At 36.1% G+C, this 25,253-nt stretch overlaps 2 protein-coding genes across 3 annotated transcripts in view; both read right to left on the bottom strand.

Moving 5' to 3' along the window:
* The window catches only part of SANBR (SANT and BTB domain regulator of CSR), a 35,423-nt gene extending 34,512 nt beyond the window's left edge, over positions 1 to 911 (bottom strand). The window contains exon 1 of one of the 2 annotated variants that reach the window (XM_087930307.1): positions 599 to 817. The gene's annotated coding sequence lies outside the window, so the exon portion shown is untranslated. Of the gene's footprint in view, positions 1 to 598; positions 818 to 890 lie in introns of those variants that run through there. The other variant, XM_087930305.1, reaches the window with a different exon arrangement.
* Positions 912 to 6,318: 5,407 nt separating this feature from the next.
* On the bottom strand, positions 6,319 to 25,218 carry PEX13 (peroxisomal biogenesis factor 13). The gene is made up of 4 exons (XM_026696069.2): positions 25,015 to 25,218; positions 13,323 to 14,020; positions 11,518 to 11,643; positions 6,319 to 8,872 (listed from the first exon to the last, which is right to left on the bottom strand). The coding sequence occupies exons 1-4, from the start codon at positions 25,062 to 25,064 to the stop codon at positions 8,574 to 8,576; spliced, it is 1,173 nt and encodes a 390-aa protein (XP_026551854.1). The 5' UTR covers positions 25,065 to 25,218; the 3' UTR covers positions 6,319 to 8,573.
* Positions 25,219 to 25,253: the final 35 nt, after the last annotated feature.

The following is a 25,253-nucleotide window of genomic DNA, read 5'->3' on the forward strand; positions in this document are numbered from 1 at the left end:
CACTAAAGCAGCAGCTACCACTTCATCCACATAAAATGGAGAGAACTTTCCAGCCTCTACATTCCTCACGATATCAAACACACAAATGCAAATATGCCACCCGCTCTCGTCAAATCCTGAGACTTTTCCCATTTCGTCATAAGAAGTTATATTTTCATTCCAAGGTACACATAAACATTCAAGGCAATACAAATATTGCTCAAACATTTACATTTTTTCAACTTTCAACCCTCAGGATTGTAAATAATAAGAAGGCAAAGCTAAGTACCAATGGCAATAGCTTTGGATTCAATCCCAAAACATCTTGAGCAGTCTTAAACACTACTGGCACTGACAAAATTACCATCAATTGCAAAGGGCAGCTGTACTTGTGACGGTACCTCTAACACGCTCAAAACAACATCTACCTATCCCAGAATAAAAATGGCAAGTCCTGTCTAAACATCTGGGTGACTATGCATCCAAATGTAATATATACATACAGTATATATTTTAAAATCCCTATAGGAATTCATTTACTGAATTCTAACAAAAGCTTCATAACATTTCCTCTTTAGGAATTTTACTATTAAAAAGCATTGGAAATCAAAAGACTCACAGTATCACCACTAAGATAAGCATGCAATCAAATGCATAATGAATTAGAGAAACTGCCGCTCCATCTGAGTCATTTATATTAAATTGGGAAGTAGCGGAATTGTGCCATTTTTATAGCACGCACCCGCACTCTCGCCCATCCACCAGCTCTCCCAACCTCCTTAGCCCTTTGACAGTCCGCTCGGTCTTTTAATACCGCCCTTTTCTGATTGAGAGAGAGAGAGAGAGAGAGAGAGCGATTCAGGGGAATATTCAGTCATTCATATCCTAATTAGCCAATCCACGCGCCTCACCTCACTATATCTCGCCTTCCCGGGGTCCCAACGAGCCTATTGCAAATCTGGAGGGCTGGCGCACGCGCGCCTCCTCCTTGTCGGTTTTGTCGCAGTGCAGCGGCCTTCTCTGCTTGAGCTTCTCTCACGCTTTCTTCCGCCCTGCCCTTGCGCGTCTGGTCGCCTAGCAACAAGCGACAGCGCCCTATAATTGCAGCCCGGATCATTTCTTTTTTCAGTAAGGGCGCTCCCTGATTGAATGGAAATGGAAGCGTGGAATAGGAAGGAATGATGGGGAGGGGTTGATTGTAAAGAAAAGCAATTTAGAAAAGGGCGTAGAACATAGATTAGAGGTAGACGGCCATGTGCCACATGCCATCTTTGCTGTAGCACTTGTTCTGCTAATGTAACCCAGGCCAACCTTCATTAAACATATTGTTAACAAGATGCAAGATGAATGGATGTGGCCTTGCAGTTAGAAATTAACAAATTTTACCTCTGCCTTTTTTAATGGGTAGTTAAAATTTACCTTGCAAGTAAATATTTTCTTCAGTTAGAAATCTTATCGAGCTGGATATGTGACAGCCAAGAGCAAACACAGGCCTGAAAGCATATAACCATAAATAGAAAATATTAAGCCTATTTTACTTTTATATACGACCATCCAGACTTCCTTTCAACTGTTTCTTGTCCAAATGTTTTCCACCTGACTAACCTGCTCTTATATGACAAATTTGGGATTATGATTATTGAGACTTCAGTGACAGATTTGCCAAAATTCACTTTAGTTTAAATTGGCTTGAGTGAGACATAGTTCTGATTATGAAACTCTTGAAGGGAAATGCACTCTGCATATGCTCAGTGTTTCTTGTTCCAAGTAGCAAAATGGAATGTAGAGCAGAGGATGCACCAATTAAGTTTCAGATGAGTGGATAGTACTCAGTGTTAGTAAGATAATGATTCTTTCAAAAGTAGAGAGCAGATCTTCATCTCACATTAAAACTATTGTGTGTGCAGGGCAATCTATTTGCAATTACCTTGTTTTATACTAACTACTGAGAAATAAAGCTTTTAGCTTCATGCTTGTTTCTGCTTTGGGATCACTTTACAATACGATGAAGTAGCTGGGAATTTATTAGCTTTTCTATCACAAACAATTCTAGTGGGTTTTTATATTAACAGTTTTTGAATATGAAATAATGATACAAGCAAAATTAAAAACTGAGAAAATTCAGGCAGGCCTTTAGTATTCCTGAGTTATTTTTCAGTTTCCCTGGAGCAGTTTTTGTGGACATGGCTATCAAGCTGAGATTCAGCTTCCAAATCTTAGTCAAGAATGGAAATCAGTTCCAGTCAATTGGAAGGGAATCTGACAAAAAGTAAATTGTGACAAATAAGTGCTGACCTGTCATTTTATCAAAATGAAATTCATCTCATTTCAGCTAGAAGAAAGCACAGAATAAAACTATTGGAATGTTCTAATTTTGGTATTGAATGGGAGACAAGCTTACCTCATATAATTGTGTCTGAAAAGTTTTATATACACAGATTACCCAAGCAAAACTATTTTAAGCAGTATTGGGCTGAAGGGTTTCATGACTTCTCTAGACAACAGATTTCCTGATATTTCACTGGCAACTGGGGTCAACACCTTCAGTTGGCACAACACCTTATCTGAAGGTTGTCACTAAACCCAGAAACCCAACTCTGCCCTACAGATACTGTCAGTGAAAGTCTACACCAGTATATAGAATTGTGCTTATTTATTTACAGTGAGAGGCCCAAGAAACCAATATATGCACAAATATCAGTTCATTTTTAATGATGTTTAATGAGAAATATGTTCACATGAATACACAAGCATATTAGTAAATCTGCCCTGAAATAAACCAATCTGCAATGGTAGATAAGAGGGAGGGACTCTTATTTATGTATGTTTGTAAGCCTTTTACAAAGAATAATATCCATGTGGTATACAGTATTTATATATTAAATATGTAACATTTATTTCAGTTCCACATAAAATCCTTTTTCAAATCAAATATCTTAAAACTATCAGCATGAATTTAAATTTTACTAAATGTTAGGTTACAATATTTTTAAAACTTTTCATTATTAAAAAAAAATCAGTAATCTTACAATTAGCTAGTATTGTTCAGAAAAAAACCTTTTTGCACATTATTGTTTTTAAATACTGCACAAAAATAAAGTGCAAGCTGAAATGTAAATATTGTTTTAACAAAAAGGTTTTATAACATTGTTCATTTGGGCAAATGGGTGTGTTTAAAACTATTTTTTTTCCAAATTTAGGACAAAATAGCATTATTTGTAATAACTCGGCTAACTACTAATTGGATACTGCTACAAAGTTCTGAGTGTTTTTTGTTCATAAGGAACAAAATTCAAAATGCTTTAAATGTTCCACAATAAGCAGCAGCAAGAATTTAGAACAAGCATATTATTCTCTTTTTAATTCAAGAGCCAGAAATTGTGACAGTGGTACTGACTCCAATTATGTAAACTAGAATTTTATTTCGGAATCAGCTATCCAAAATGCTTTTTTTTTTTTGAGATATAAGTTCCAACACAGGCAAGTCTAGCAGTAGCGGCAACTATTTCCGAATAAAAACTTAAATAACTTGGTGGTTTGTCTTTATTGGAATGGCAAATGAGCATATATATCCTAGAGCAGATCATTTGAATGAACCTGTTCTCTGTCTTGAAGTGTAATTTTAGAGTTAGACAAACTATCTGATTTTTGTAATATGTATACTTAACAAGATAACCACATCCTTTAAAATATTTATAACTTTATTTATGTATTTATTTGATTTGATTTCTATAGCTGCCCATCTCAGCAAACAAGTCTGGGCGGCTCACAATTTAAAGCATATATTATAATTAAAATTTTTAAAAACATTTTAAAAGAATAAAAAGAGTTAAAAGCATTAAAACAGTAAGAAACATTGAAACACTTAATTTGAAGTATGTGTAAAAGCAAGGTATTTGGCCCATTAACAATATAGTCAAGTAACGGATCCTTGGTAGATGTAGCACTCCAGGCTCGGGAGCATATCCAGGTTTTTAGAGGTTTACAAAAGGCTAACAGGGTTGGACCATTCAAATCTCTGAAGTGAGGATATTCCACAGAGCAGGGGCCACTGGAAAAAAAAAAGCTCACCTTCTAGTCCCTGACAGCTGACATTCTTTGGCTGACAGGATCTGCAGCATGCCCATTCTATTTGACCTGGTTGGATGGGTACAGACTTAGAAAAAAGACAATCTCTTAGGTCTTGTATGTGAAGTCTTTATATAATGAACTATTTCTTCCATTAAATATAATAATTTTTGTAGCAAATTATTAAAATGTGGCTAATGTATACAGTGCAACCTCCATGCTCAGTTTTAATTGGTTCCAGGAGGTGTGATGAGTACCAAAAACAATGAATACCAAACAAATTTTTCCCATAAGAATCATGTAGTGAATCACAAAACAGCTGACACAAAGTTCTAGCTTGTGCATCGAGTTCTAAACAAATGATGAGTACTGGGACAATTTTTTTTGTATCAGATGTGTTGAATACCAAATTTAGTGTGTTTCAAAGTAGTGGAGTACCAAAGTACCATTGTACTGTATACATTAAAATACTTATATTATATAAAGGGCTATGTACTGGCTTTCTAAAATTAGTAAAGGAACTCTTTTAGCTTCTATTAATGAATAAAGCTATATTCACTATATAAATGAAATGTTAGACAGGAATACATTCTTAAGAACTAGGGAGGCAACAGAGAAAGCCTGACCCCAATAGTTACTAAACAAGCTCATGTCATTCATAGACAAACTCTTCAGATGGTCAAAGTCTAGGGAAACTTGCAGGTTTATGTAAAAAGAAACTCAAAACAGTCTGGACTGATATTGTAATGTATCTTTGGCAGGAACCTCCATATAATGTCTACATGAGAATGAACAACCAGTGATCCTGAATATCAGAATAAATGTGCTGATATCTAAAACAAGCATTAACCTTTTAAAATAACCTATTTAATAATATGTTTTATGCAAAATGTTATAGTATGCATTAGCATAATTAGCCTTATTTTACCTAAATCAGAAGATACAAATGTATCTTCAGAATATATTTTGTGTCTTACCTTTTGGGTTTTAAAAATGGTAAATTATAGCAACCAATACTGTGTAATATAAAAAGATGGGTGGAATATAATACCAATAGTAGCACATATCATAGCTGTAAGACTGGTTTTATTTTTATTTCAAATCGATATCCTACTTGCACTTTTACTTGAATGTAAGTTTCTTAAAAGAAAACAAGGCTGTACTCAAAATTCAGTGGAATTTAATAGATTTTACAGTTATTCCAAATGCATGATAAAATCTTCACTAAATGTTAAATCATTATAAACATTTGCATTCTGGCTCCACTAAAGCAAATATGGTTCAAAGTTACGATTTACACTAACATGCATAGATATGCTACTTCGCTAGTTAAATAGGTAGCCCTCAATTTACAGCCATAATTGGGACTAGAATTTCGGTTCTTAAGCAGTGTGGTCATTAAAAAAGACATCATGTAACTAATATCACTTAGTGATCGCAATCTCAGCTATCCTCTTGCTGTTAAGCAAATGTTACCGGTCATTATTTGAGGACCCACCCCAATCCAAGCCATTCTGGGCTTGGTTCCTCCCATCCCCAAGCCTCAGTAAGATAAGGAATTGCCAACATCCCCCCATTCACCCATCTCTGCCCTTTGGGCTACCCTGCACTTTTCTTCCCCTCCCCCCCTTTTTTTGCAGTCCAAAGCCAGCCCCATATAGACCAAAGTTGTAGCAAAAAGGTGCACTCCGACTCAAGGAGTAGCTGCTTTGCACTCCCTACTCCCCTCCCCGCCTTTTTTTAAAAACTGCATGAAGCCAGGTCCATGCAGCCCAGCAGTTAGGCCAGATATGCCTTGTCAGCAGCAGAAACAAGAAGGTGGAAAAGGTGAGCTGGGGTAGAGTGCAAGGTGGCAGGGAGCCAAAAGGGCCCAGGTGGTGGGAGATAGCTAGGTGGAAGTAGTTGCAGTGTCCTTGCATTCCTAAGTTCATGGATTCTGATCATGTGATCTTAGGGGTGCTGCAACAACAACAAAACTTCGAACAGTGGCTAAAAGAACTGCCTATACAAAAGTAAATTCACATATGACAGTGATTATTGTAAATTCAAGTAAACTTCCCAAGAAGTAAAACCTATCAAATTCAAGACTATTCAATGTTTTACTAAAAGTGGATAATCCTTTTTATTAGAATTCAACACATTTATAATAGTAAAGTATCAGAAAAATCAAATATTTTAAACCTTGATTTGAAGGTCAGTTACAATCTGGAATCTACCCTTTTCACCACCAGATGTTAGTTTCAGTAGGCAAGAAAAACTGATTTCAGGTAGTAGATCCATGTCAACATCTTTATTTAAATTTCCTAGTACATTTTTGGAGGAAAAGTGTTGTACCAATTTACATTGCAGTGTTTCATGAAAACCTATAACCGTGTAAGTAATAAAGAAATGAGTGCAAATGATTATTCCGGACCTGACCTACCTTCAGTCTAATCCTAATTTTACATTTTTCTGGCTTTCAGCTACTAATCATATCAAATTATAAATTCAAGTATTTTAATTAGAAATTACTGCATTGCTTCTTCACTAAATGAAAAGGATCAAAGAAAATATTTTTAAGGCCTTTAACGAATTGACTTAGCATAAACGCTATGGTGAAAAAAATATTTCCGTGTAAGGTATTCTCATTTGAGCTCTTTGTTTTGTGCTGTGATTTACCTGAAGATGCAAAACAGTTTAGAATTCTTAAAAAAAGATTTGTAGCAAAACTGCAAATAAAATATCTATAGAAGAGTTTTGATTTAAAATTAAGGATGTCTATTTGTATCTTTCAATTTGGAAATCAATTTATTCTAAGATAGAGAAAAAAAAAGTGTATAATTTTGTTGCAATGTAAGTTCAAAACATTTTAAGTTATCAGTACTACACAACTCAGAAATCTATATATTTCATCTAATACATTTCACCCTTAAGTTAGTTTATCACTTATCAAGGCTTCTTCAGAATAAACTTAGATTTTTATCCTGGCTATTGCAAATGGCATGTCTCAGTATAGTATTTAATGTGATTTTTATGAGCAGAAGTTTCATCTTCATATCAATCTGGCTTTGTAAGCAGCACCTCACAAAATTTAGATATATTCTTACTAGAAAATTACTACAGATTTACTAAGCAGAATGTTAAGTGAAATGACATAGTTGGCATTTGCAAGTGAAGAAACCAACTACAGAAAAACATGTATTTATCCTTTTTATCAATCATTAGGCTCAGACTGCATGTGACAGGAGTAATTAACTTTAAAACACATAGATATTGCCAATTTATGATGAACTTGAGCCTCTGAAGTATTCTTCATAGAACATGTTTCAGTAAAAAGATAAAGGGAAGTTGTTACATAGTTTATCTGGAAGAACAAGTGACATTTAACATATAACAAGTAACTTCCAATCCAAATTAAGAGGATTACATCAGGCTTCAAATACAATGTTATAAAGCAATTTTTTTAAAAAAAATCCCAGTTTTCATAATGAAGCATATAAAAAGAGATCTTTCCAGGAGTGGGATGCTACTGGTTCAGCCCAGTTCTATAGAACCGGTAGCTCTGAAGAGCAGCTGACACCAAACCGGTTCACTGTTTGGCCCACCCACCCGCCTGGGCTCTAGGCTGTCCTTTTTCCTATGCTTTTACCTCAGCTGCTTTGCGCAGCACAACTGAGTGCCGTTTGTCAGCTGGAGAAGGTAAATGCTCACCGGAGCTGGTTGTGCACGTGTGCATTTGGCACGCGTTTGGCGCGTGTTTGTCATACATACGTGCATTCCCCGAACCGGTTGTTATGCCAGTAGGATCCCACCCCCTGGATCTATCAGTATACATCCTAGAACTACAATTAGATGGACTTTTTTCTTGTTTTTTAAGAATATTACAAATATTTGTTTCTATCTTGTGGAGACATTAATTTCAACCCTGTAAGTTTTCCTATTGCTAGCTATCTCCCTGAATCAGAGATTTTCCTTATATCTCACAAAAATGTACAAAAATGACAGACAGAAGGTATACTCAAAACCTCTGAAAACAGTTTTTCTCAATACACCACAATGCTACTATATGGAATAGATTCTTTAGACCAGGGGTCTTCAAACTTGACACCTTTAAGACTTGTGGACTTCATCTCCCAGAATTTCTCCTCCAGTCATGTTAACACAGGAATTCTGGAAGTTGAAGTCCATAAGTCTTAAAGATGTCAAGTTTGAAGACCCTTGCTTTAGACTTCAAAAGTGGCTTCAGGATAGAAAGCTATCTGAAGCCTTAATGTCAGCTTCTTCAGATCAGATGATATTTTCACCCTACAGTCACCAATGTTTGCAATCACACAATGGACTTTAGCATATTTTACCCAACTGCCTGATGTTCAATGAACCTAAAAGGGTTTACAGCCAATGGCAAACATCCCTATGACTGATGTTACCAGATAAGAATAGCACTGTACCTGGATACTGTCAATAACTATATTTTGCTGCTTACTACTGAATGTCTACCCTAAAGTATTATTGGTGAATGCAGTCCAGTAGCCATAAATCTTCAAGCATCAAAAATCTTCTTTACTTCCACTAAGAGGAGGAGAGTTTGATCTGACAGGAGTTTTGTTTGTTTCCACAAAAACAGACTCAAAAGCAGCCTCTTGCTCCTCCAAAGAACAAGCAGATGTGCTTTCTTGACCCAGAGAGGTATTGTTAATTGAGGATTGATGCTCTGCAATCTTCTCTATCTCTAAGGTTTTTTTCCCTTTTCTTTTACCAAGTACTCGGACATAATTAGCTGGTATGAGTCCTGTTGTTTGACCATCACGGCTAGCTAAAAGCCAACCACGTATCTTGGGTTGTCGTTCTGATAAGAAAAAAAAAACATGCTATTACCAGAAAATTCTTATGTAATGACAGTGAACTAAAAAAAGTGTATTAGAGAACTTAAGATGGTTAAATTAGATTTATATAATTCTCCTAAGCTTTTCAAATTACAATGAAAACCTATTTGAAGAAATATTTAGAATGTTTATGGTTAGCAATAGTTAAATTAGCCAAAATTAATGTTTAAACAAAATTATAGGACAGTCAAGACATTTTTTAAAGGGACTCACATATCTCAACAACCTAATTTCTATTATGAGTAAAGGTCCTTTAGATAGTCAAACCCCAACCCATTTTAAAGGGTTAGCATAGAAACTGGCGATCTGTGCAGAACTTCCAGAGCACTGCAACTTACAAGAATCCCTGTAACTTATACCAGTTATCATATTTAACACAGATTATCATTTTTGAACACATTTCAAGGGTAGTACAGATAGTCCTTACATCAATTCATTTAGTGACTGTTCAAAGTTACAATGAGATTGAAAAAAGTGACTTGTGACCATTTTTCACATTTATGACCATTGGAGCATTCCCATGGTCACATAATCAAAATTCAGATGCTTGGGAACCGATTCATACTTATGACCATTGCAGTATCCCAAGGTCATGTGATCCTCTTCTGTGATCTTCTGACAAGCAAAGTCAATAGGAAGCTAGATTCACTTAACAACCATGCTCCTAACTTAACAATGTCAGTGATTCACTTAACATCTGTGGCAAGAAAGGTCACAAAATGTTTCACTTAACAACATAAATGTTGGGCTCAACTGTGGTCATACGTCGAGGGTTACCTGTATGTTGTCAAAGTCAAAATGGGATATAATCAAGGTGAACAACAGTCAACCGACTATAGAGACTATAGCTGGTAAATCATGTCTACCAGGCACAACTGCATGGAACTATGACTTGCCACTTTTGCCATCTACAAATCCAACAGCAGAAGATCAAGGTGTACTACCAATAAACTTGTTCTTTGGAGGGCAGTGCAAAGCTGAACTTATTCCCAGTTTCCTGTCCTGTTCATCCATAGTACTTCTATCTTCCAGGTTTCTCTCCCTTGGTGAATTATGACTGAATTTACACAATACCGAATGGATATTTCATAGAGCTTAAAGAATGACGTGACTCCTGGATTATATCATCTTGTATCACATCAGCTTGTATCATCTTGAGGTTACATGCTATGGCTAGCTTCACACAACATGCTCAACCCCACAGCCAAATTAAAAAAAGCAGAGTTCTGAGTTCACAGCAACATTAAATCTTTAATTACCCAACAATATTTTAACCTAATCTCACTTGTTACACAAACCAAGCCTCTTACACAAGAGTAAGCCTCTTTATCTATTCATAGGTAATGATTACTGCTTATAAAATCTTTCATGGTTATTTGCAGGACCACATTTTCTCAACTACTGTTTCTGCCTGACTCAACAGACCTGGTGTGGGGGATAGCTGGGGCGGGGGGAGCTCGCTGGGATCCATCCATTAAGTAGTACTATCTGGGAGGGACCAGGCTGTGGGTCTTCAGTCTTCTATATTGCAGCCTGTTCTTTGGAATATCATACTCCTTAAAAATCATTTGGCTCTGATCTTGCTAACATTTCATAAATTGCTAAGGACATGGATATCTCTCAGGTGTCATTTGTTTTGTTATTATTTATTCTTTCATTCTGTTAGTTTTTAATGTTGTGTTAGTTGGCCAGAGTTGCAAGATGGGCCACTATATAAGTATACAATAACAAATAAACTGATATTAAACTGCTTAACGTGAACATTGTAAGCCACCCAGAAGTACCTCATGGTGAGATAAGGTAACAAACAAATAAAATAAAATAAAATAAATGCGAAGGCATCCTTAGCTACCCTTTTAGACAAGTTTATCTGTGAATATTCCACTGAAAATATGGGATTTAGTTCTAAATAAAGCTGGATGGCAATCAAATATTAATATAAGAATAATATAAACTCGTAGAACTGTGGGTTGTAATTGAAGGAGCACAGAATGAGTGGACTGGAAGAGATCTTAGGAAATTAATGAGAGGCCCAAATATATACAGCTAATCCTCAATTTATGAGCATAATTAAGACTGGAATTACAGCCATAAATTGTGGGTTACCAGTTGACTGCACTCAATTTTACTTTTATGCCACATGACAATTATTAAGCAAACCCAATGTACCTTATGAGTGTTTTTGCTGAAAATCCAAATGCCAAAAATATGACCGTATGGCCATCACCCACTCATCATAACTTTGAAACAGGGTCTTAAATAGTTCTGAGGAAGTCCACTATAATTTTGAATGGTTGCTAAGTTACTGGTCATAAATCAAGGACTACCTGTATAACTTCAAGCCTCCAATATACTGGCTAAGTCAGTCAACAAATCTTAATAGTGCAAATCCAGAAATTTCTATGAAAATATGTGAACAAAGACCTTCTTTATCGATGAATATTTGCAAGGAGGTGCCTCTGCATCTATGAGATCAAATAAAGTTTCCTTCTGATTTCTTATTAACCGTTCAATTGACCCACAAAATAAATATCTTTTCTGTTTTCATTTCTATACACTGCTCAGAAATTTGAGAATGTTGGACAATTTTAAAACAAATTTATCTCACCTTTGGGTGCCAATTTTAACATTTCACCTGCACGGAAAGAAATTTCTTCTTCTGAAATAGCATTGAAGTCATATTCTGCTCTCCCAACAACATGATCATCCTCTCCACTGGCCCAGTCACTGGAAACTGTTTTATAGAACAAAGTTAGAAATGTAAAATTTGCACAATGCCTGGCTAATGTTGACAGTATATATATTAAAAGAAAACAAAACTCCATTTTTTCCCCAAAGTTGTCCAAACAAGTAATATAGAAATCTGGCTTCAAATTCCTCTGTGAAAAACCGAATGTAGATTAAATAAATAAACAGATTAAAGTTTAATATGCATGGAGTTATGCCTATGAAACTTAGTATATTTTTAATTTCTTGCAAAATCTATACAAATCTATTAAAATAGTTCAGATCTTCAGTATTCCTGATCTTGTTCACCTATTTTTAAATCTTGGAAGCAGCTACATTTACAGCAATCAATTTGACTTCTGAAAAACTTTTGCAGAAGGCAAAAAAAAAAAAACCACTTGAGGTCTGGGTTATTCATAGTTATACACTATATTAGGCCAGGTCCTACAAATAAATTTTTAAAAATTAATTTATTTTGGCCTTTCCCGGTCATTTTCTGTTATTTGGGGAAATGTTTTTAATCCCTCCCAGTTTGTATTTTACTTGATTTGATAGCTTCTTTAAAATGCTTTGTGATTCCTAAACTGTGAAGCTGTAAATAATTATTTTAATAAATCAAGAAACCACATATCCCAGCAATTATTGAGGTAATTCACAATGACTGAATCTCTTTTACCTATGTTCTTTCTTCCATGACATCAAGATTCTACTAACTATTCATAAATGCATGAATTGGTTCCTACACACACATACACACACATTCACAGAGGTAGCCCTCAACTTATGACCATAATTGGGCCCAAAATTTATCTGGTTAAGTGAGTTTTGCCCCATTTTACAATTTATCTTGCCACAGTTAACTGAATCATTGCAATTGTTAAGTTAATAACTGGTTGTTAAGTGAATTTGGGTTCCCCATTGACTTTGCTTGTCAGAAGGTTGCAAAAGGGGATCGATCACACAACCCCCGGGACATTGGAACCATCATGAGATTAAGTTGCCAAACGTTTAAATTTTGATCATGTGAACATGGGATGCAGCAACAGTCATAAGTGGGAAAAATGGTCATGAGTATGAACTGTTGTATATATGTATATGTGTATGCATATATATTCAAGAATTAAACCCTATTAAAAAAAGTTGTGTGTGTACACCTATACACACACAGAGATAATTTTTAATAGTGTTTAATTATTCTTGCATCCTTAAAAACATTTCTAACTTTAAAAACTGTAAATTCTAAAATTTTAACTCTAACATTTTAATTTTTTAATTTGTAAAAATTTTGTAAAAATATTAAATGTTAAATTAAACCGAGCCCCTCTATGAGGGAGATGAATGATTAAGGCTGATGTATGTATGGTATTCATACATATGAATTCATACATACAAAACTTAAGAAAACATATATATATATATATATATGTATTATACACACAGACACACACACCACCTAGAACCCCTCTTTGAGGGAGATGGGTGGTTTAGAAATGTAAAATGTAAATAAATAAAATTAAAATAATTATACTTCTCATTAAAAGCTGTCTTCATACTGATTCAGTTTTCTAATTTAAACAAGATTTGAAGCAGTTTGCAAACCCTGCTCATTCTTAATGTTCCACAGCTTAAATAGGAGAGGACAGAAGACAATGCTTCTATTTCAAACCAAATCGACATCTTCTTTACCTGTTTCATCATCACTGTAGGTGGATAGTAGCTTCCATATAAGGTAGGGACCGCCTAAAACCACAGCAAAGAATAGGAAGATGGGCCAGGATTTTGCAGAGTTAGCTGCCTTATCTTCTGGACGAATGCAGGCCACAGTTCCTTTGCTTTCTGCCCACAAATCATCATTCTCTGAGCTCCTTCTCATACCCAGTAATCTCTGCAGCCATCTGTAGAAATATCTTATAGTTCTGACTAATGCAAAGGCTGAAAACACCTTGGTAAAATGTATTTTGAGCCTGGAAAAGTGATTGGCAACATCCAATACAGCTCGGAAACTGTTATAGACAGCTGAAAATGTAGCATCCATCATCATGCTAACAGAGGCAAAGGCATGGACTATGCTTTCAATGGACTGAAATGCACCCCGGCTGCTTTCCTCAGCTTGCTGAACAAATCGACTGGTGGGAATATCATCCATTCGAAAACGACTGTATCCCAAGCCACCATATCCATAATTATATGGGCTGTAATTTCCATAAAAAGAATTCCCATATGTGCCATAGCCTGAAGAAAAAGAGCTGCCGTATGCAGGTCTGAAGGTGCTCAGAGCAGTGCTCCCAGTCTGTTGTGAAGGCCTTGGCAGAATAGGAGGTGGAATACGAGTGAGTGTGGGCTGTCCAGGTCTAGTCACTTGACTGACTCCTACATCAGCAGATCTAAAATTCAGAAGTCTTCTGTTAATACGTAGGATAATTCTTAAAAGTAAACATAATTCAAATCTAACTCTGTATGTTTATAAATTCATGCTAACTATGCCTCATACCATTTTTAATTGCTCCTATCCAGTTAGAGGATTTAAAATTACTTTTACAAAGATTTTCAGATGCACTCAATAGAAACACTGATGATTTCAAGTTCAAATATTAAGCAGTTTTTCTGCAGATGTAAAACAGAGAGAAAAAGACAAAATAAAGGAAGGCAGGAGGAGACGGAGGCTATGAAATATAAGCATTGTCATGTCTTTAGCATAAGCAGAAACTATTTAACAATTCCAAACAACACGAATAGGCATTTTCAATCTAACACTGCAGCCAATTGCCACTCATATTTCATTACTCCATGCCAACAGGCGTTTTGTTCGATCTCCACTAGCACAGGCAGGCAGTGCTACGTATTGTGACTATTGTACCTCATTTCAAGGTGGCATCTCTGCTCCAATTGGCAAATATGTACCATGGCAGGCTCCCCTCTCCTCTGGTTAACTGTCACATGTCCTTGTGCTGGTGAAAGAGGGGGCTTTTCTTTTTTAACTGACTCCATTATTGAATCAATGAATTTTCCTTTTTGTTCTTAGTCAGTTGCTTTGAATCAGTATACTGGGGTAGTAGTAAAACAGTGGGCCTTGTTTTCCTTCTAAATTGGTTCTATGAAAATAATCTAAAAACAAGGAAATGACAGAATGACAGGATGGTGATGAAGGCTAGTAGAGGGAAAAGGAAGGTTGCAAAAATGAGAAAGGGTAGGAGGTGGAAAATCATAGGTGTCTGTATGAAGGAATGCATTTTTATGGGACAGTCAGCAAAGAAACAAGCAAGCAAGCATGAAGGCAGATATGATAAAGTTGGAATAACAGAAGCTTGGTGGGATAAAACCCATGATTGGAACATACTGGTAGAAGGATACAAACTGTTCAAAAAAACCAGACCCCATAAAAGAGGTGGAGTTGCACTGTATGTAAAGGACCACTATATTGCTACAGAAATGCATGAAACAAAGATGAACACCATGTAGAATGCATATGGGTCAATATAAAAGAAAAAAAGAGTGACATGGCCATAGTTGTATATTATAGGCCACCCAATCAAGCAGAAAAAATAGATGTTGAATTCTTACAAACAGAGAAGAAGTGATAGAGGGAGTTGAAACTGCAGGAACCTTGGATGAGAGTGACCATGTCATACTAGAATTCAACATAACACAAACACAAGCAATATAATATAACGACACCGGAGTCCTGGATTTTAAAAGAGCTGATTTTAATAAACTCAGAGAGAATTTGGGAAAGATTCCATGGATGAAAATCCTAAAGGGGAAAACAACTCAAGAATCTTGGGAAACTCTGAAAAGTACGATCATAGAAGCCCAGACCAGCACAATACCACTGAAAAAGAAAAACAAGAAATCCAAGAAGAAACCAGCATGGTTGCACAAAGATCTCTCTGGCAAATTGAAAGAAAAAAAGGACAAGTACAAAAAAATGGAAAGAGGAACGAACATACAACTAAGGCAGAATATCAGCAGATAGCCAGAATCTGCAAAGACGAAGTCAGGAAAGCAAAGGCTCAGAACGAACAAAAACTTGCAATAAAAGTAAAAGATAACAAAAAAAGTTTCTTCCAACATATAAATAACAGGAAAAAAAATCAAGGAAACAGTTGGTCCACTAAAAAGAGAAGATGGCAAGGAAGTATCAGGCAACAGAGAGAAAGCAGAATTGCTTAACTCATTCTTTGCATCGGTCTTCACGTAAAAGAAACTATAGCTCAACCCATCAAAAATGTAACTGTAAAAGACCAGGAATAAAAGTTAAACTCATTCTTCAACATAGTGGCTAAATTGGACAACCAGTGAAATACTGTGGACATAATATATTTAGATTTCAGCAAGGCATTCGACAGAGTAAACCACAACCTATTTCTTGGTAAGCTAGAAAAAATTGGAATAGATAGTACCACCACCAGATGGACTCGCAACTGGTTGACAAACTGTATTCAACGAGTAGTCCTTAATGGGTTTAAGTCTACATAGAGGGAAGTAAGCAGTGGGGTGCCACAAGGTTCTGTCTTAGGCCCAGTACGCTTCAATATTAACAACTTAGAAGAGGGAATAGAAGGGGAACTTACCAAATTTGCAGATGATACTAAGCTGGCAGGAATAGCTAACACCCAAGAAGATAGGCTCAAGATCCAGATGGAACTTGACAGACTAGAACACTGGGCCGTATCTAACAAAATGAAATCCAATGTAGACAAAAGAAAAGTCCTACCCTTAGGCAAGAAAAACCAAAAGGACACATATAGACTGGGTAAAACCAGGCTCAATAGCAGTAACTGTGAGAGGGATCTTGGAGTCTTAGTGGACAACCAGCTAAATATGAGCCAGCAGTGTGCAGCAGCAGCCAAAAAAGCTAATGCAATCCTAAATTGTATTAACAGAGGGATACAATCAAGATCAAGGGAGGTACTAATACCACTCTATAAAGCCTCAGTAAGACCACACCTGGAGTACTGCATCCAGTTTTGGTCACCACATTATAAAAAAGATGTTGAGACTCTAGAAAAAGTACAGAGAAGAGCAACCAGGATGATTAGGGGATTGGAGACTAAAACATATGAAGAACGATTACAGGAACTGGGCATGGCTAGTCTAGTGAAGGGAAAGACCAGGTGAGACATGATAGAGGTCTTCCAATATTTGAAGGGCTGCGATAGAGAGGAGGGTGTCAAGCTATTTTCTAAAGTGCCTGTAGGCCAGACAAGGAATAATGGATGGAAACTGAACAAGGAGAGATTTAACCTGGAAATAAGGAGAAATTTTCTAACAGTGAGAACAATCAACCAGTGGAACAGCTTGCCCTCGGAAGTTGTTGGGAGCATCATCACTTGAGACTTTCAAGAAGAGATTGGACTGCCATTTGTCAGAAATGGTGTAGGGTCTCCCACTTGGGTGGGGGGTTGGACTAGATGACCTACAAGGTCCCTTCCAATTCTGATTATCTGTTATCTGTTAAGCCCACAACTACTCTGACCATTGGCATGGAATGAATTGCTCCTACTTTTCTCCAAGTGTGAATGTGCCTCCCACTTCCTCTAGAACCAGCAACATTTTTATTTATTGAATCTCTCCTAAGAAGCCTTGCAAAGCAAAGTGTTGGGAGAAAGGAAAGGATTGGATCAGATGACCTCTTCTAAGATCTTTTTCAAGTATATTGCTATGATTCTATGACAGGAGTGTCAAACTCAAGGCTCGAGGGTCAGATTCGGCCCGCAGGATGCTTAGATCTGGCCCGCGGGGCTGCCCTGGAAACAGTGAAAGACTGGCCTGCGGTGCCTCTGCCAGTGAAAATGGAGCTTGGAAGGGTTGCAGGAAGCTATCACAGCCAAAAATGGAGCATGCAAGGACCACAGGAGGCCCTCCCAAGCTCCGTTTTCACTGGCAGAGGATTGCAGGAGGCTATCGCAGAGGTTGGGAGCCTGTTTTCACTGTCAGAGTGTTTGGGCCACCACATGCGCCCACAACAGGGGTGACGTTGAGCTGGCCACCCCCATCCTGGCCATGCCCAACCTAGACCCCCAAGGTCAAACACAACCCTGGTGTGGCCCTCAATGAAATCGAATTTGACACCCCTGTTCTGTGATCACTATATATTGTTTGCTCATACATATGGAAACCATACATATTCACCTGCTCACAGAAATGAAAGTAACTAACCCTTGTTTTTCTAGCATAGCAGGAAGTGTAAAGAAATAGGGGCCATGGTAATCACCATCAGAGAGAAATCCGGCAAGCATCATTTCCAAAGCTAGAAATCTGGGTAGTGATTTCTTAGGCTGCTTCATTTGCAGCTTTATAGGAAGAGAGATAAGTAGTTTAAACCTGCTGTGCAGAATTATCCCCACAGGCAATTAGATGTTCACATTTCTAGATAAGCATAGAAATATGCAAAATAAAAACCATGACCCATTTATAAGATCAGACTTTTTAAAAATAAACATAAGAAAATAAAATAAACATATTCTGTTCATTCACTGCAACCCAATTTCTATGAGGAAAACTTTGGAACCTCATTCCTCCCAAGATTACATGTGTTTTAACCCTGTTGGCTTTCTGCAAAACCCCTAAGAATTCACTTTTCACAGAGGTGTTGGGAGATGATTGGACTCATGATTTGTATGACATTGCTACCCACTGATTTATCTTCAGTGGGCATTTTCTTTTTGTCTTTGTGTTATCTCTTGCAATTTTTTATGATATATTTTTATCGTGTTAACTAACAAGAGTCAAATTTATATGAGATGGAGAGCCATACAAATCTACTAAATTTTGAAAAATCTTAAAAGCAGAATATTAGCACACTGTCTTGGTTCTTTTCTCTCAGTGACCACCATTGAATAGCAAATTGTTTCAGAAGCATTAAAGATGGCAGGATAAATTACACATATGTTAAAATACATTTTCTCTCTCAAGATCCAAATTAATGAACTAGGCGATGCTAAAGAGAAATTCTGGGTTACAATTGGCAGTAGAACAAATGAAAGCAATATTGTTTTTCCCCCCCAAAAGTTTATTTTTTAATTATTTAAATACAACTTTGCGAGAACAGTGTGGTTCTAGATTTTTTACATTTTGAATCAATCATATCCATAGTCACAAATACAACTTTCCAACATCACTTCATTATCTATTGTCATTTTTCATCTTTATATTCTCATAAATTACTTTGTGTCAGCCTCTTTATTTTTATTCATTCTCTATCTTCCTTAATCATATATTCTACGTTTACAACTTAATTCATTCATATCATTTCATTAATCATTCAAAATTTCATCTTACAGTTATCGCTTCAAATCTATAACAATATATCTCATTACCTTCTACCAATGGATAACAGGATATTTAATTCATTACAAATATATTAATCAATCTCTAATTTCCTTAATCATGTATTAGTATGCTCAATGTTTACAATTTCATACCATTCTTGAAGCATTCAAAAATTCCATCTTAATTTATATTGTCCCCTATTATGTTCCTACAATATTACATTTGCCACAGTTGATTATATTTTTTTTCTAAATATTCCCTTCCCTCTAACATCTCATTTTTACACAAGTGTATTTTCTCTTAGCCAATAAATTCAAACCAGGCTCAAGGTTGACTGCCTTCCATCCTTCCGAGGTGGGTAAAATGAGGACCCAGATTGTTGGGGGCAATAGGCTGACTCTGTAAACCACTTTGAGAGGGTTGTAAAGCACTATAAAGTGGTATATAAGACTAAACGCTATTGCTATTGCTATTATTACTTCATTACCTTATATATATGAATAATAACATATATAATTCATTAAAAATATTATCCTACCATATGGTTAAATCTATTCTGTCAGGCTCCACATAACATTTCTTTTCATATCTTAACTATTTATCACTTATATCTTACATAAACTTTTCTATCTTACTTGATTAATCTATTATAAATTCTTGTTTTCATCAGTATTACATTAAGATTATTTCTTCTTGTTCTAATTCTTAATCCCAACTCCTCAAAATCTATTATATTTATATTTACTACAAATATAACTCTTCATGTGGAATCTCCCTCCTTTCCATTTCCAACCATTATCTCTAAGTCTTTCTTTTATATTAATTCATCATTTCTTTGCTTGTTGGTCATTTACTATTATCTTTTGGCTTTTCCCCTTAATTCTTCCTCCATTTATCATCATTTTCTTGTATTTTCTCTCCCATTTCTCAAAATTTGCCCCCACCTTCTTTTGAGCTCCTCTTTATATTTCCCTAACCATTTCATTTATCAGCATTCCAATCTCAATATCCCCCTTATTATATCTATCATTAATTTGTTCAACTTCTTTTTTCTTCTTTTGTATTATTTGTTGTTCCTTTTGTTCCATTTCACTGGTTCCTCTTTCTTCCGGCTTCTCCCCCTTCTTTGTTCTTTCTCCTTCTTCTTCTTCTCCTTCTTCTGCTACCATCACCATTTCTTAATCTTCCTCTATATTCTGTATTTTAGTGCATAAATCCAAATTCCATCCCACATCTCATTCATGGCTCAAATATCCATCTTTATTTCTTTACATATAACACTCATCGTTATATTGCTTATTGCTCCAATTGTCCAGTATCCAGTAAATTGTATTTTATTTGAACCGGTGTCTCCTTTTTGTGTGAATGTCCTCATCTTTATATCCCAATGTTAATCAGTCCAAGTCACCAACAGTTCCAGGGGTGGAACCCTCCTGTATCCTTACTTTTTGTTTATGATATATTTCATCTACCGAGGTCTTATTACAATGTCTTTCTTTTATTCCTTTTTTAATTTCTTTTTTTAATGAAATCATTAGTTTGAAGGGATCTACAGGATTTTTCTTTCATCAACAGGTGGTGCTTTTAGTTCAGTTTTACTGCCACTCTTTTTCCGTTTCTTTATTCAGCTTCACCAATTTTAAAAATCAAATATTTCTCTTTAGAACAATTATTTCCAGCATTCAGATTGCATTTCAATGCCAAATCCTGCCCGATCGCCAATTCCAAATTAATGTTCTTCCAGATTAATTCCTTTTCAAATTTTAGTTTTTTTTTTAAAAAAACAACTCTTTATATTCCCAAATTCTTCTATCTTCCATCCGCCGCTAACACAATTCTTTATTCTTCTCTGTTATAGTCTTTTGGGGTAAGTACAAATAAAATAAATTCTTCTCACCTTTTTCCAAACACCGTTCCCAATCTCCACGCCAGCGCTGCGCTTAGATGTTCCTCGGCTGTCCCAACTTTGTAGCGGCCATCTTGGCCTGCTCTTCTCTCCACTGTGGCGTAAAGAGCAAGCTCAGGGTTTCTACAGGGGAGCTGCATACTCCTCTGGAACCTCACTGGGCGCCTGTCAGCTTCGCCGCCACTCCAAGGGGGCTTTCAGCTCCAATCAGAGCCCACAAACGGCAAGAAGCCAGCACAGGAACGGAGACCTCCGTTCACTGCTTCTGGTCTCGTCATGATGTCAGCCTGAAGTCCTCGAAAGCAATATTGTTTTTGGTGTCAGCTTTCATCCTCCCAACCAAAAAGATGTCAATTATGCCCTCCAAAAGCAAAGTGAGGATCTTTCAGTGACATATGAAGCTGTAGTGATGAAAAACTTCAATTAATTCAATGCATGTTGGGGGACAATCTCTACTAAGAACAACCAGAAAATTATTGACTTGTCTTACAGACAACTTTCTCCTTCAAAGGATGGAGTAAGACACATAAATATCATGACTTAATTATTATGAATAGAGAAAACTTAGTTGAAGACATGGAAATAGCAACAATGTTATAAGCAATGATGATGTAATACTGGAAATTACAACTGGGTATAACATTTTCTTGGACTTCACAACATTAATAAAGAGCAATTGCAAGTATCACTCCATTGCAGGAAAAGGTTAATGGAATATCAAAACATTGAGGAAGTAGAAGTGAGGCCCTGATACACAAAAAGAATACAGACAAGTATCCTAAAACTCTTAGTGAAAGTTTGTTTAAGATTAACAAAGGAGGCTAATGATATCACAAAGAGCTTATTTGGACATAGTGATATTAAAAGGAAAAAAAAGAATCAGTATACAAGCCATTCAGTGAACAAAGAAAAATGTTAAGTTAACAAAGAAAACACATTTAACTTCTATTTGTGGATTTCTGTACATGATTTTTAATTTTGTAAGATACCTGGAGATAACTGTATGAGTTGGGTGCCATATAAATGTTTAATAAGCAAACAAATATTGACTCATACTTTTTCCAATATAAATTATGTCTTTAGCAGGAAATTGTGAAGGAGTAAGACTGACACTTGACATGGATCAAGGGATTCAATGGTCATGAATGAGTGTAGAACTCCAGGACAAGATTAAATGCAGAAAATTATAAAGAGATAAATTTTGAGAACTAGTTAGTTAGTTAGCACTGATTTGTCAAGAACAAATTTCACCTCATTCTTTTGATCAGGTAGTCTTCTTTTAACAGATTGTGGAAATGCTATATGAATAATATACCTTTATTTTGAAAAAATTACGATGTAATGTAGGTCATGTTAATTTGCAGGCTAGTTAAGTGTGGGATGAATGGCATTATAGTAGATACATTTTATACTCAGAGAATGACTCATCAGACACTAGTTTGGCATTAAGTTGGGAGGGTGTAAAATTAGATACTATAAATGCTCAGCCTTAAATTTTTCAATTTTCAAATTTTTCATTCATGATTTGCAGAAGTTTTATGCCTTTATTAAATTTATACTGTACATTGTTATATATCCTTAAGTTGAGGATCTTCAAATTGTGTGGGAAGACCAACGTCTTAAAAGATAGAAATCCAAATCCAAAATATTGTTAGGTTGGAGAAATAGGCTAAAAATAACAGAATGACAGTAAGTGTGCTGACTGCTATTGAATCTTCTTGTAAGTCCTGGATTTTTGGGGACAGCAGGCTGTGCCTGTGTTGTCTCATCTTGAATATAATGAGCACTAAGGCCTGGCTGATTCTCTTTAAGAAGCTTCTGTTGTTCTCTCTCTCCTACTTTAGTCTTTCCTGGTATTTGCAAAGAAACTCTTGTCATTAATTAAGGATATTATCACTAATTAATTCAATGATTGCCCCTTTTCTATTTATTTTTGCAGAGAAAAGATGTGAGGCAATCTTTAGGTATACTGAAATAATCATGATTGCTGGTAGAATGCAATGTGGGATAAACTATGTCGGTTTCTCCCTCATGTACTCTCTCCACTAGGAGACAGGACGAAAAAAGGATGCACAAGTTGTATTTTTGTTCCATTAAGATTAATTAACTGAAAGGATGCTTGCAGGAATTTGCTTTAAGTTCACCTTAAGGGGAACTTTCCTTCCTGCCACTGGTGTACAGAATAGGAGAAGAGAAGAATACCAATTAATGACAAGTGCTTCTTTCTGCTACTCCTTTATCTGGCTTTTACTCTCACATGAGGCATAAGAAACAATTAAAACAAACAAATTAAAGATAAGAATGAACCTGAATTTGTTTTAAAAGTAAAAAGAATGGATTAAATATAAGTCATAATGTATTAATTTATAAATTTTGTTCTGGTTTCATTTACTTTTTGAAATATACCAACATAGAACTGAAATACCAATATGATCTTTGGCCCATGAAAATTTTGCACTGCTGCTTTAAAGTATCAGAAATAGATTGTTCATTTTATTTTAAAATTAGTTCCACTGATACTTTAGTCCCAGTAATACTTTCAAATAAATAAGAACTGATTTTTAAAATGATTTTACATAACAAAGGAATTTCAAGTTGAGCAGAGTTGCAGGTTGAGATCAAAGATTAATTGCACAACTGACTTTTCATTTCTACCCTTATATATTACAAAATGTATCTGAAACAAAAAAGAAAACCAGGTTGGCACTTCTAAACTGTCCCAAAAATCAAAGTTATTTTTTAAAAAGAGAAAACACCAGAAGGGAACATCTGATTGTAGCTGGACTCAAATATATGTTTAAGACTGAGGGCATCCAAGGAGTGACTGGGTTTCTTTTGGGCAAAACATTGTATATAAATTTCAGCTCCTTAACTAAATGAGAATATGGTTGTGGGTGAACCAATTTGAATAGGTTCTATTCCTATATATATATATGAATGAAATTAAAAATCTGCAACAATTCATTCCTTCACAGAACAGTCCTTAGACAAGGTACTGTCTACATTATGAAATGAATAAAGGAAAATTGTGCATTTATATAATTTTAGACTGCCACAATCATGTGTTTACAATTAATAAAACATTCATTGTATAACAATCAAAAATATTCATAATTGTCTTAAAATTGGAGTACAGTAAAGCATAAGCTATTCAAATATATGTAACCTCTGCACAGTATCTTTACAACAAAATTCTACACACTGATATAAATTTTAAGACTGACAAAACTTAGTTGTCTCCCATATTAGAGTCTGGAAAGAAATGCCACTTATGCAGGTATATTATGCAATCTTAATTATGTAGAGAACATGGGTAGGAAGCAATAAGAACTGTTCTACCACACCTGTTTAATGGAAAAGAAGGGAGAAGTGGAAGGAAAGCAAGTATGTCCTAATAGATGTAAACTAGCACAGTATGCAATCAACAAGCTGTTGCCCTTTAAGTAGGAACAATCCCACTAGGAAAACCATTTTAAATTAAAATTAAGTTTTCAGAGCAAAATTTAAAATACCCAGAAGTCAGAAAACTTAACTGCACAAAATTTAACTCACACAACTCAGCATTCGTTCAGATATACACTCAACACAATCCTGACAAGCATACGAAGCTGACAAATTCCAAGGTGGAAACACAGAAAGAAAACAAGCATTTACAACGAGGCAAAAAAAAAAAATCCTTAGAAATAAACTCAATTGAGGGAGAAAAGAGGAACACATGAATTTATGGGGAAAAACTATATTTCCCTTGATCTGGAGGACAATTTGTGTGAAATACAAAGTACAGTAATAAAATTTGAGAGGGTGGTGGTGGTGGTGGTGTAGATAGACAATTCCTTCTCCAGTCTGCTAGGCTTCCATTTATTGTCCGTCCTAGAAGACGGAGTAAGACAGTTGTCCCTCTTTTGCACCCTCACCTAGCTCGATAACCGAGCGAATCCGGGGCGGAGATTTAGAGATGGGGGGAAGGAGTTCTCCGAAATTTATTTTTTCAACGACCACCACAACTTGTAGCTTTGAACGAAAGCGCTTAAGATTGCGCAGAGCACCTTTCTTTTCCCCCACTAAAAAAACCTCCCCTCCACCCTTTCCGCGGATGGTCCCGTTTAAATAGTAACAATTAAGTTCTGAGGTGGAACAGCCCTTTCTTCTTCTAGGCTCCTTCCTCGCCCGCCTTGCACCCGCAACCACCACCAAACTTACAGGCGTCGGTTTTCCCACGGCTTGGGAGGAGGCGGTTGATTGGCCGCCATCACCGCGCAGGAGACCCTCGGTGGTGCGCTGCTGCTCCTGCTGCTTTGTAGAGAGCCGAGCTATGGAACTTACGCCAGAACCGCGCCGCCTTTTTCAGCTCGCGCGACAAGATCGATTATTTCTGGCTGCGATGCGTGCTTCCTATTTATCCACGTCAAAGAGAAGCGTGAAAAGGAGACCTAGCAGCA

Source organism: Pseudonaja textilis, chromosome 1 (assembly GCF_049901715.1).
Source record: "Pseudonaja textilis isolate UNSWEBS1 chromosome 1, rPseTex1.2, whole genome shotgun sequence".
NCBI lineage: Eukaryota > Metazoa > Chordata > Lepidosauria > Squamata > Elapidae > Pseudonaja > Pseudonaja textilis.

Bases quoted from the DNA above. Each gene is read 5' to 3' on its own strand.
- PEX13 (XM_026696069.2), bottom strand. From the start codon at position 25,064: ATGGCGGCCAATCAACCGCCTCCTCCCAAGCCGTGGGAAAACCGACGC. The intron at 14,021-25,014 runs GTAAGTTTGGTG...TCTGAATTTTAG, and splicing joins CCGTGGGAAAACCGACGCCT to ATCTGCTGATGTAGGAGTCA. The intron at 11,644-13,322 runs GTAAAGAAGATG...TCTATAAAACAG, and splicing joins CTACAGTGATGATGAAACAG to TTTCCAGTGACTGGGCCAGT.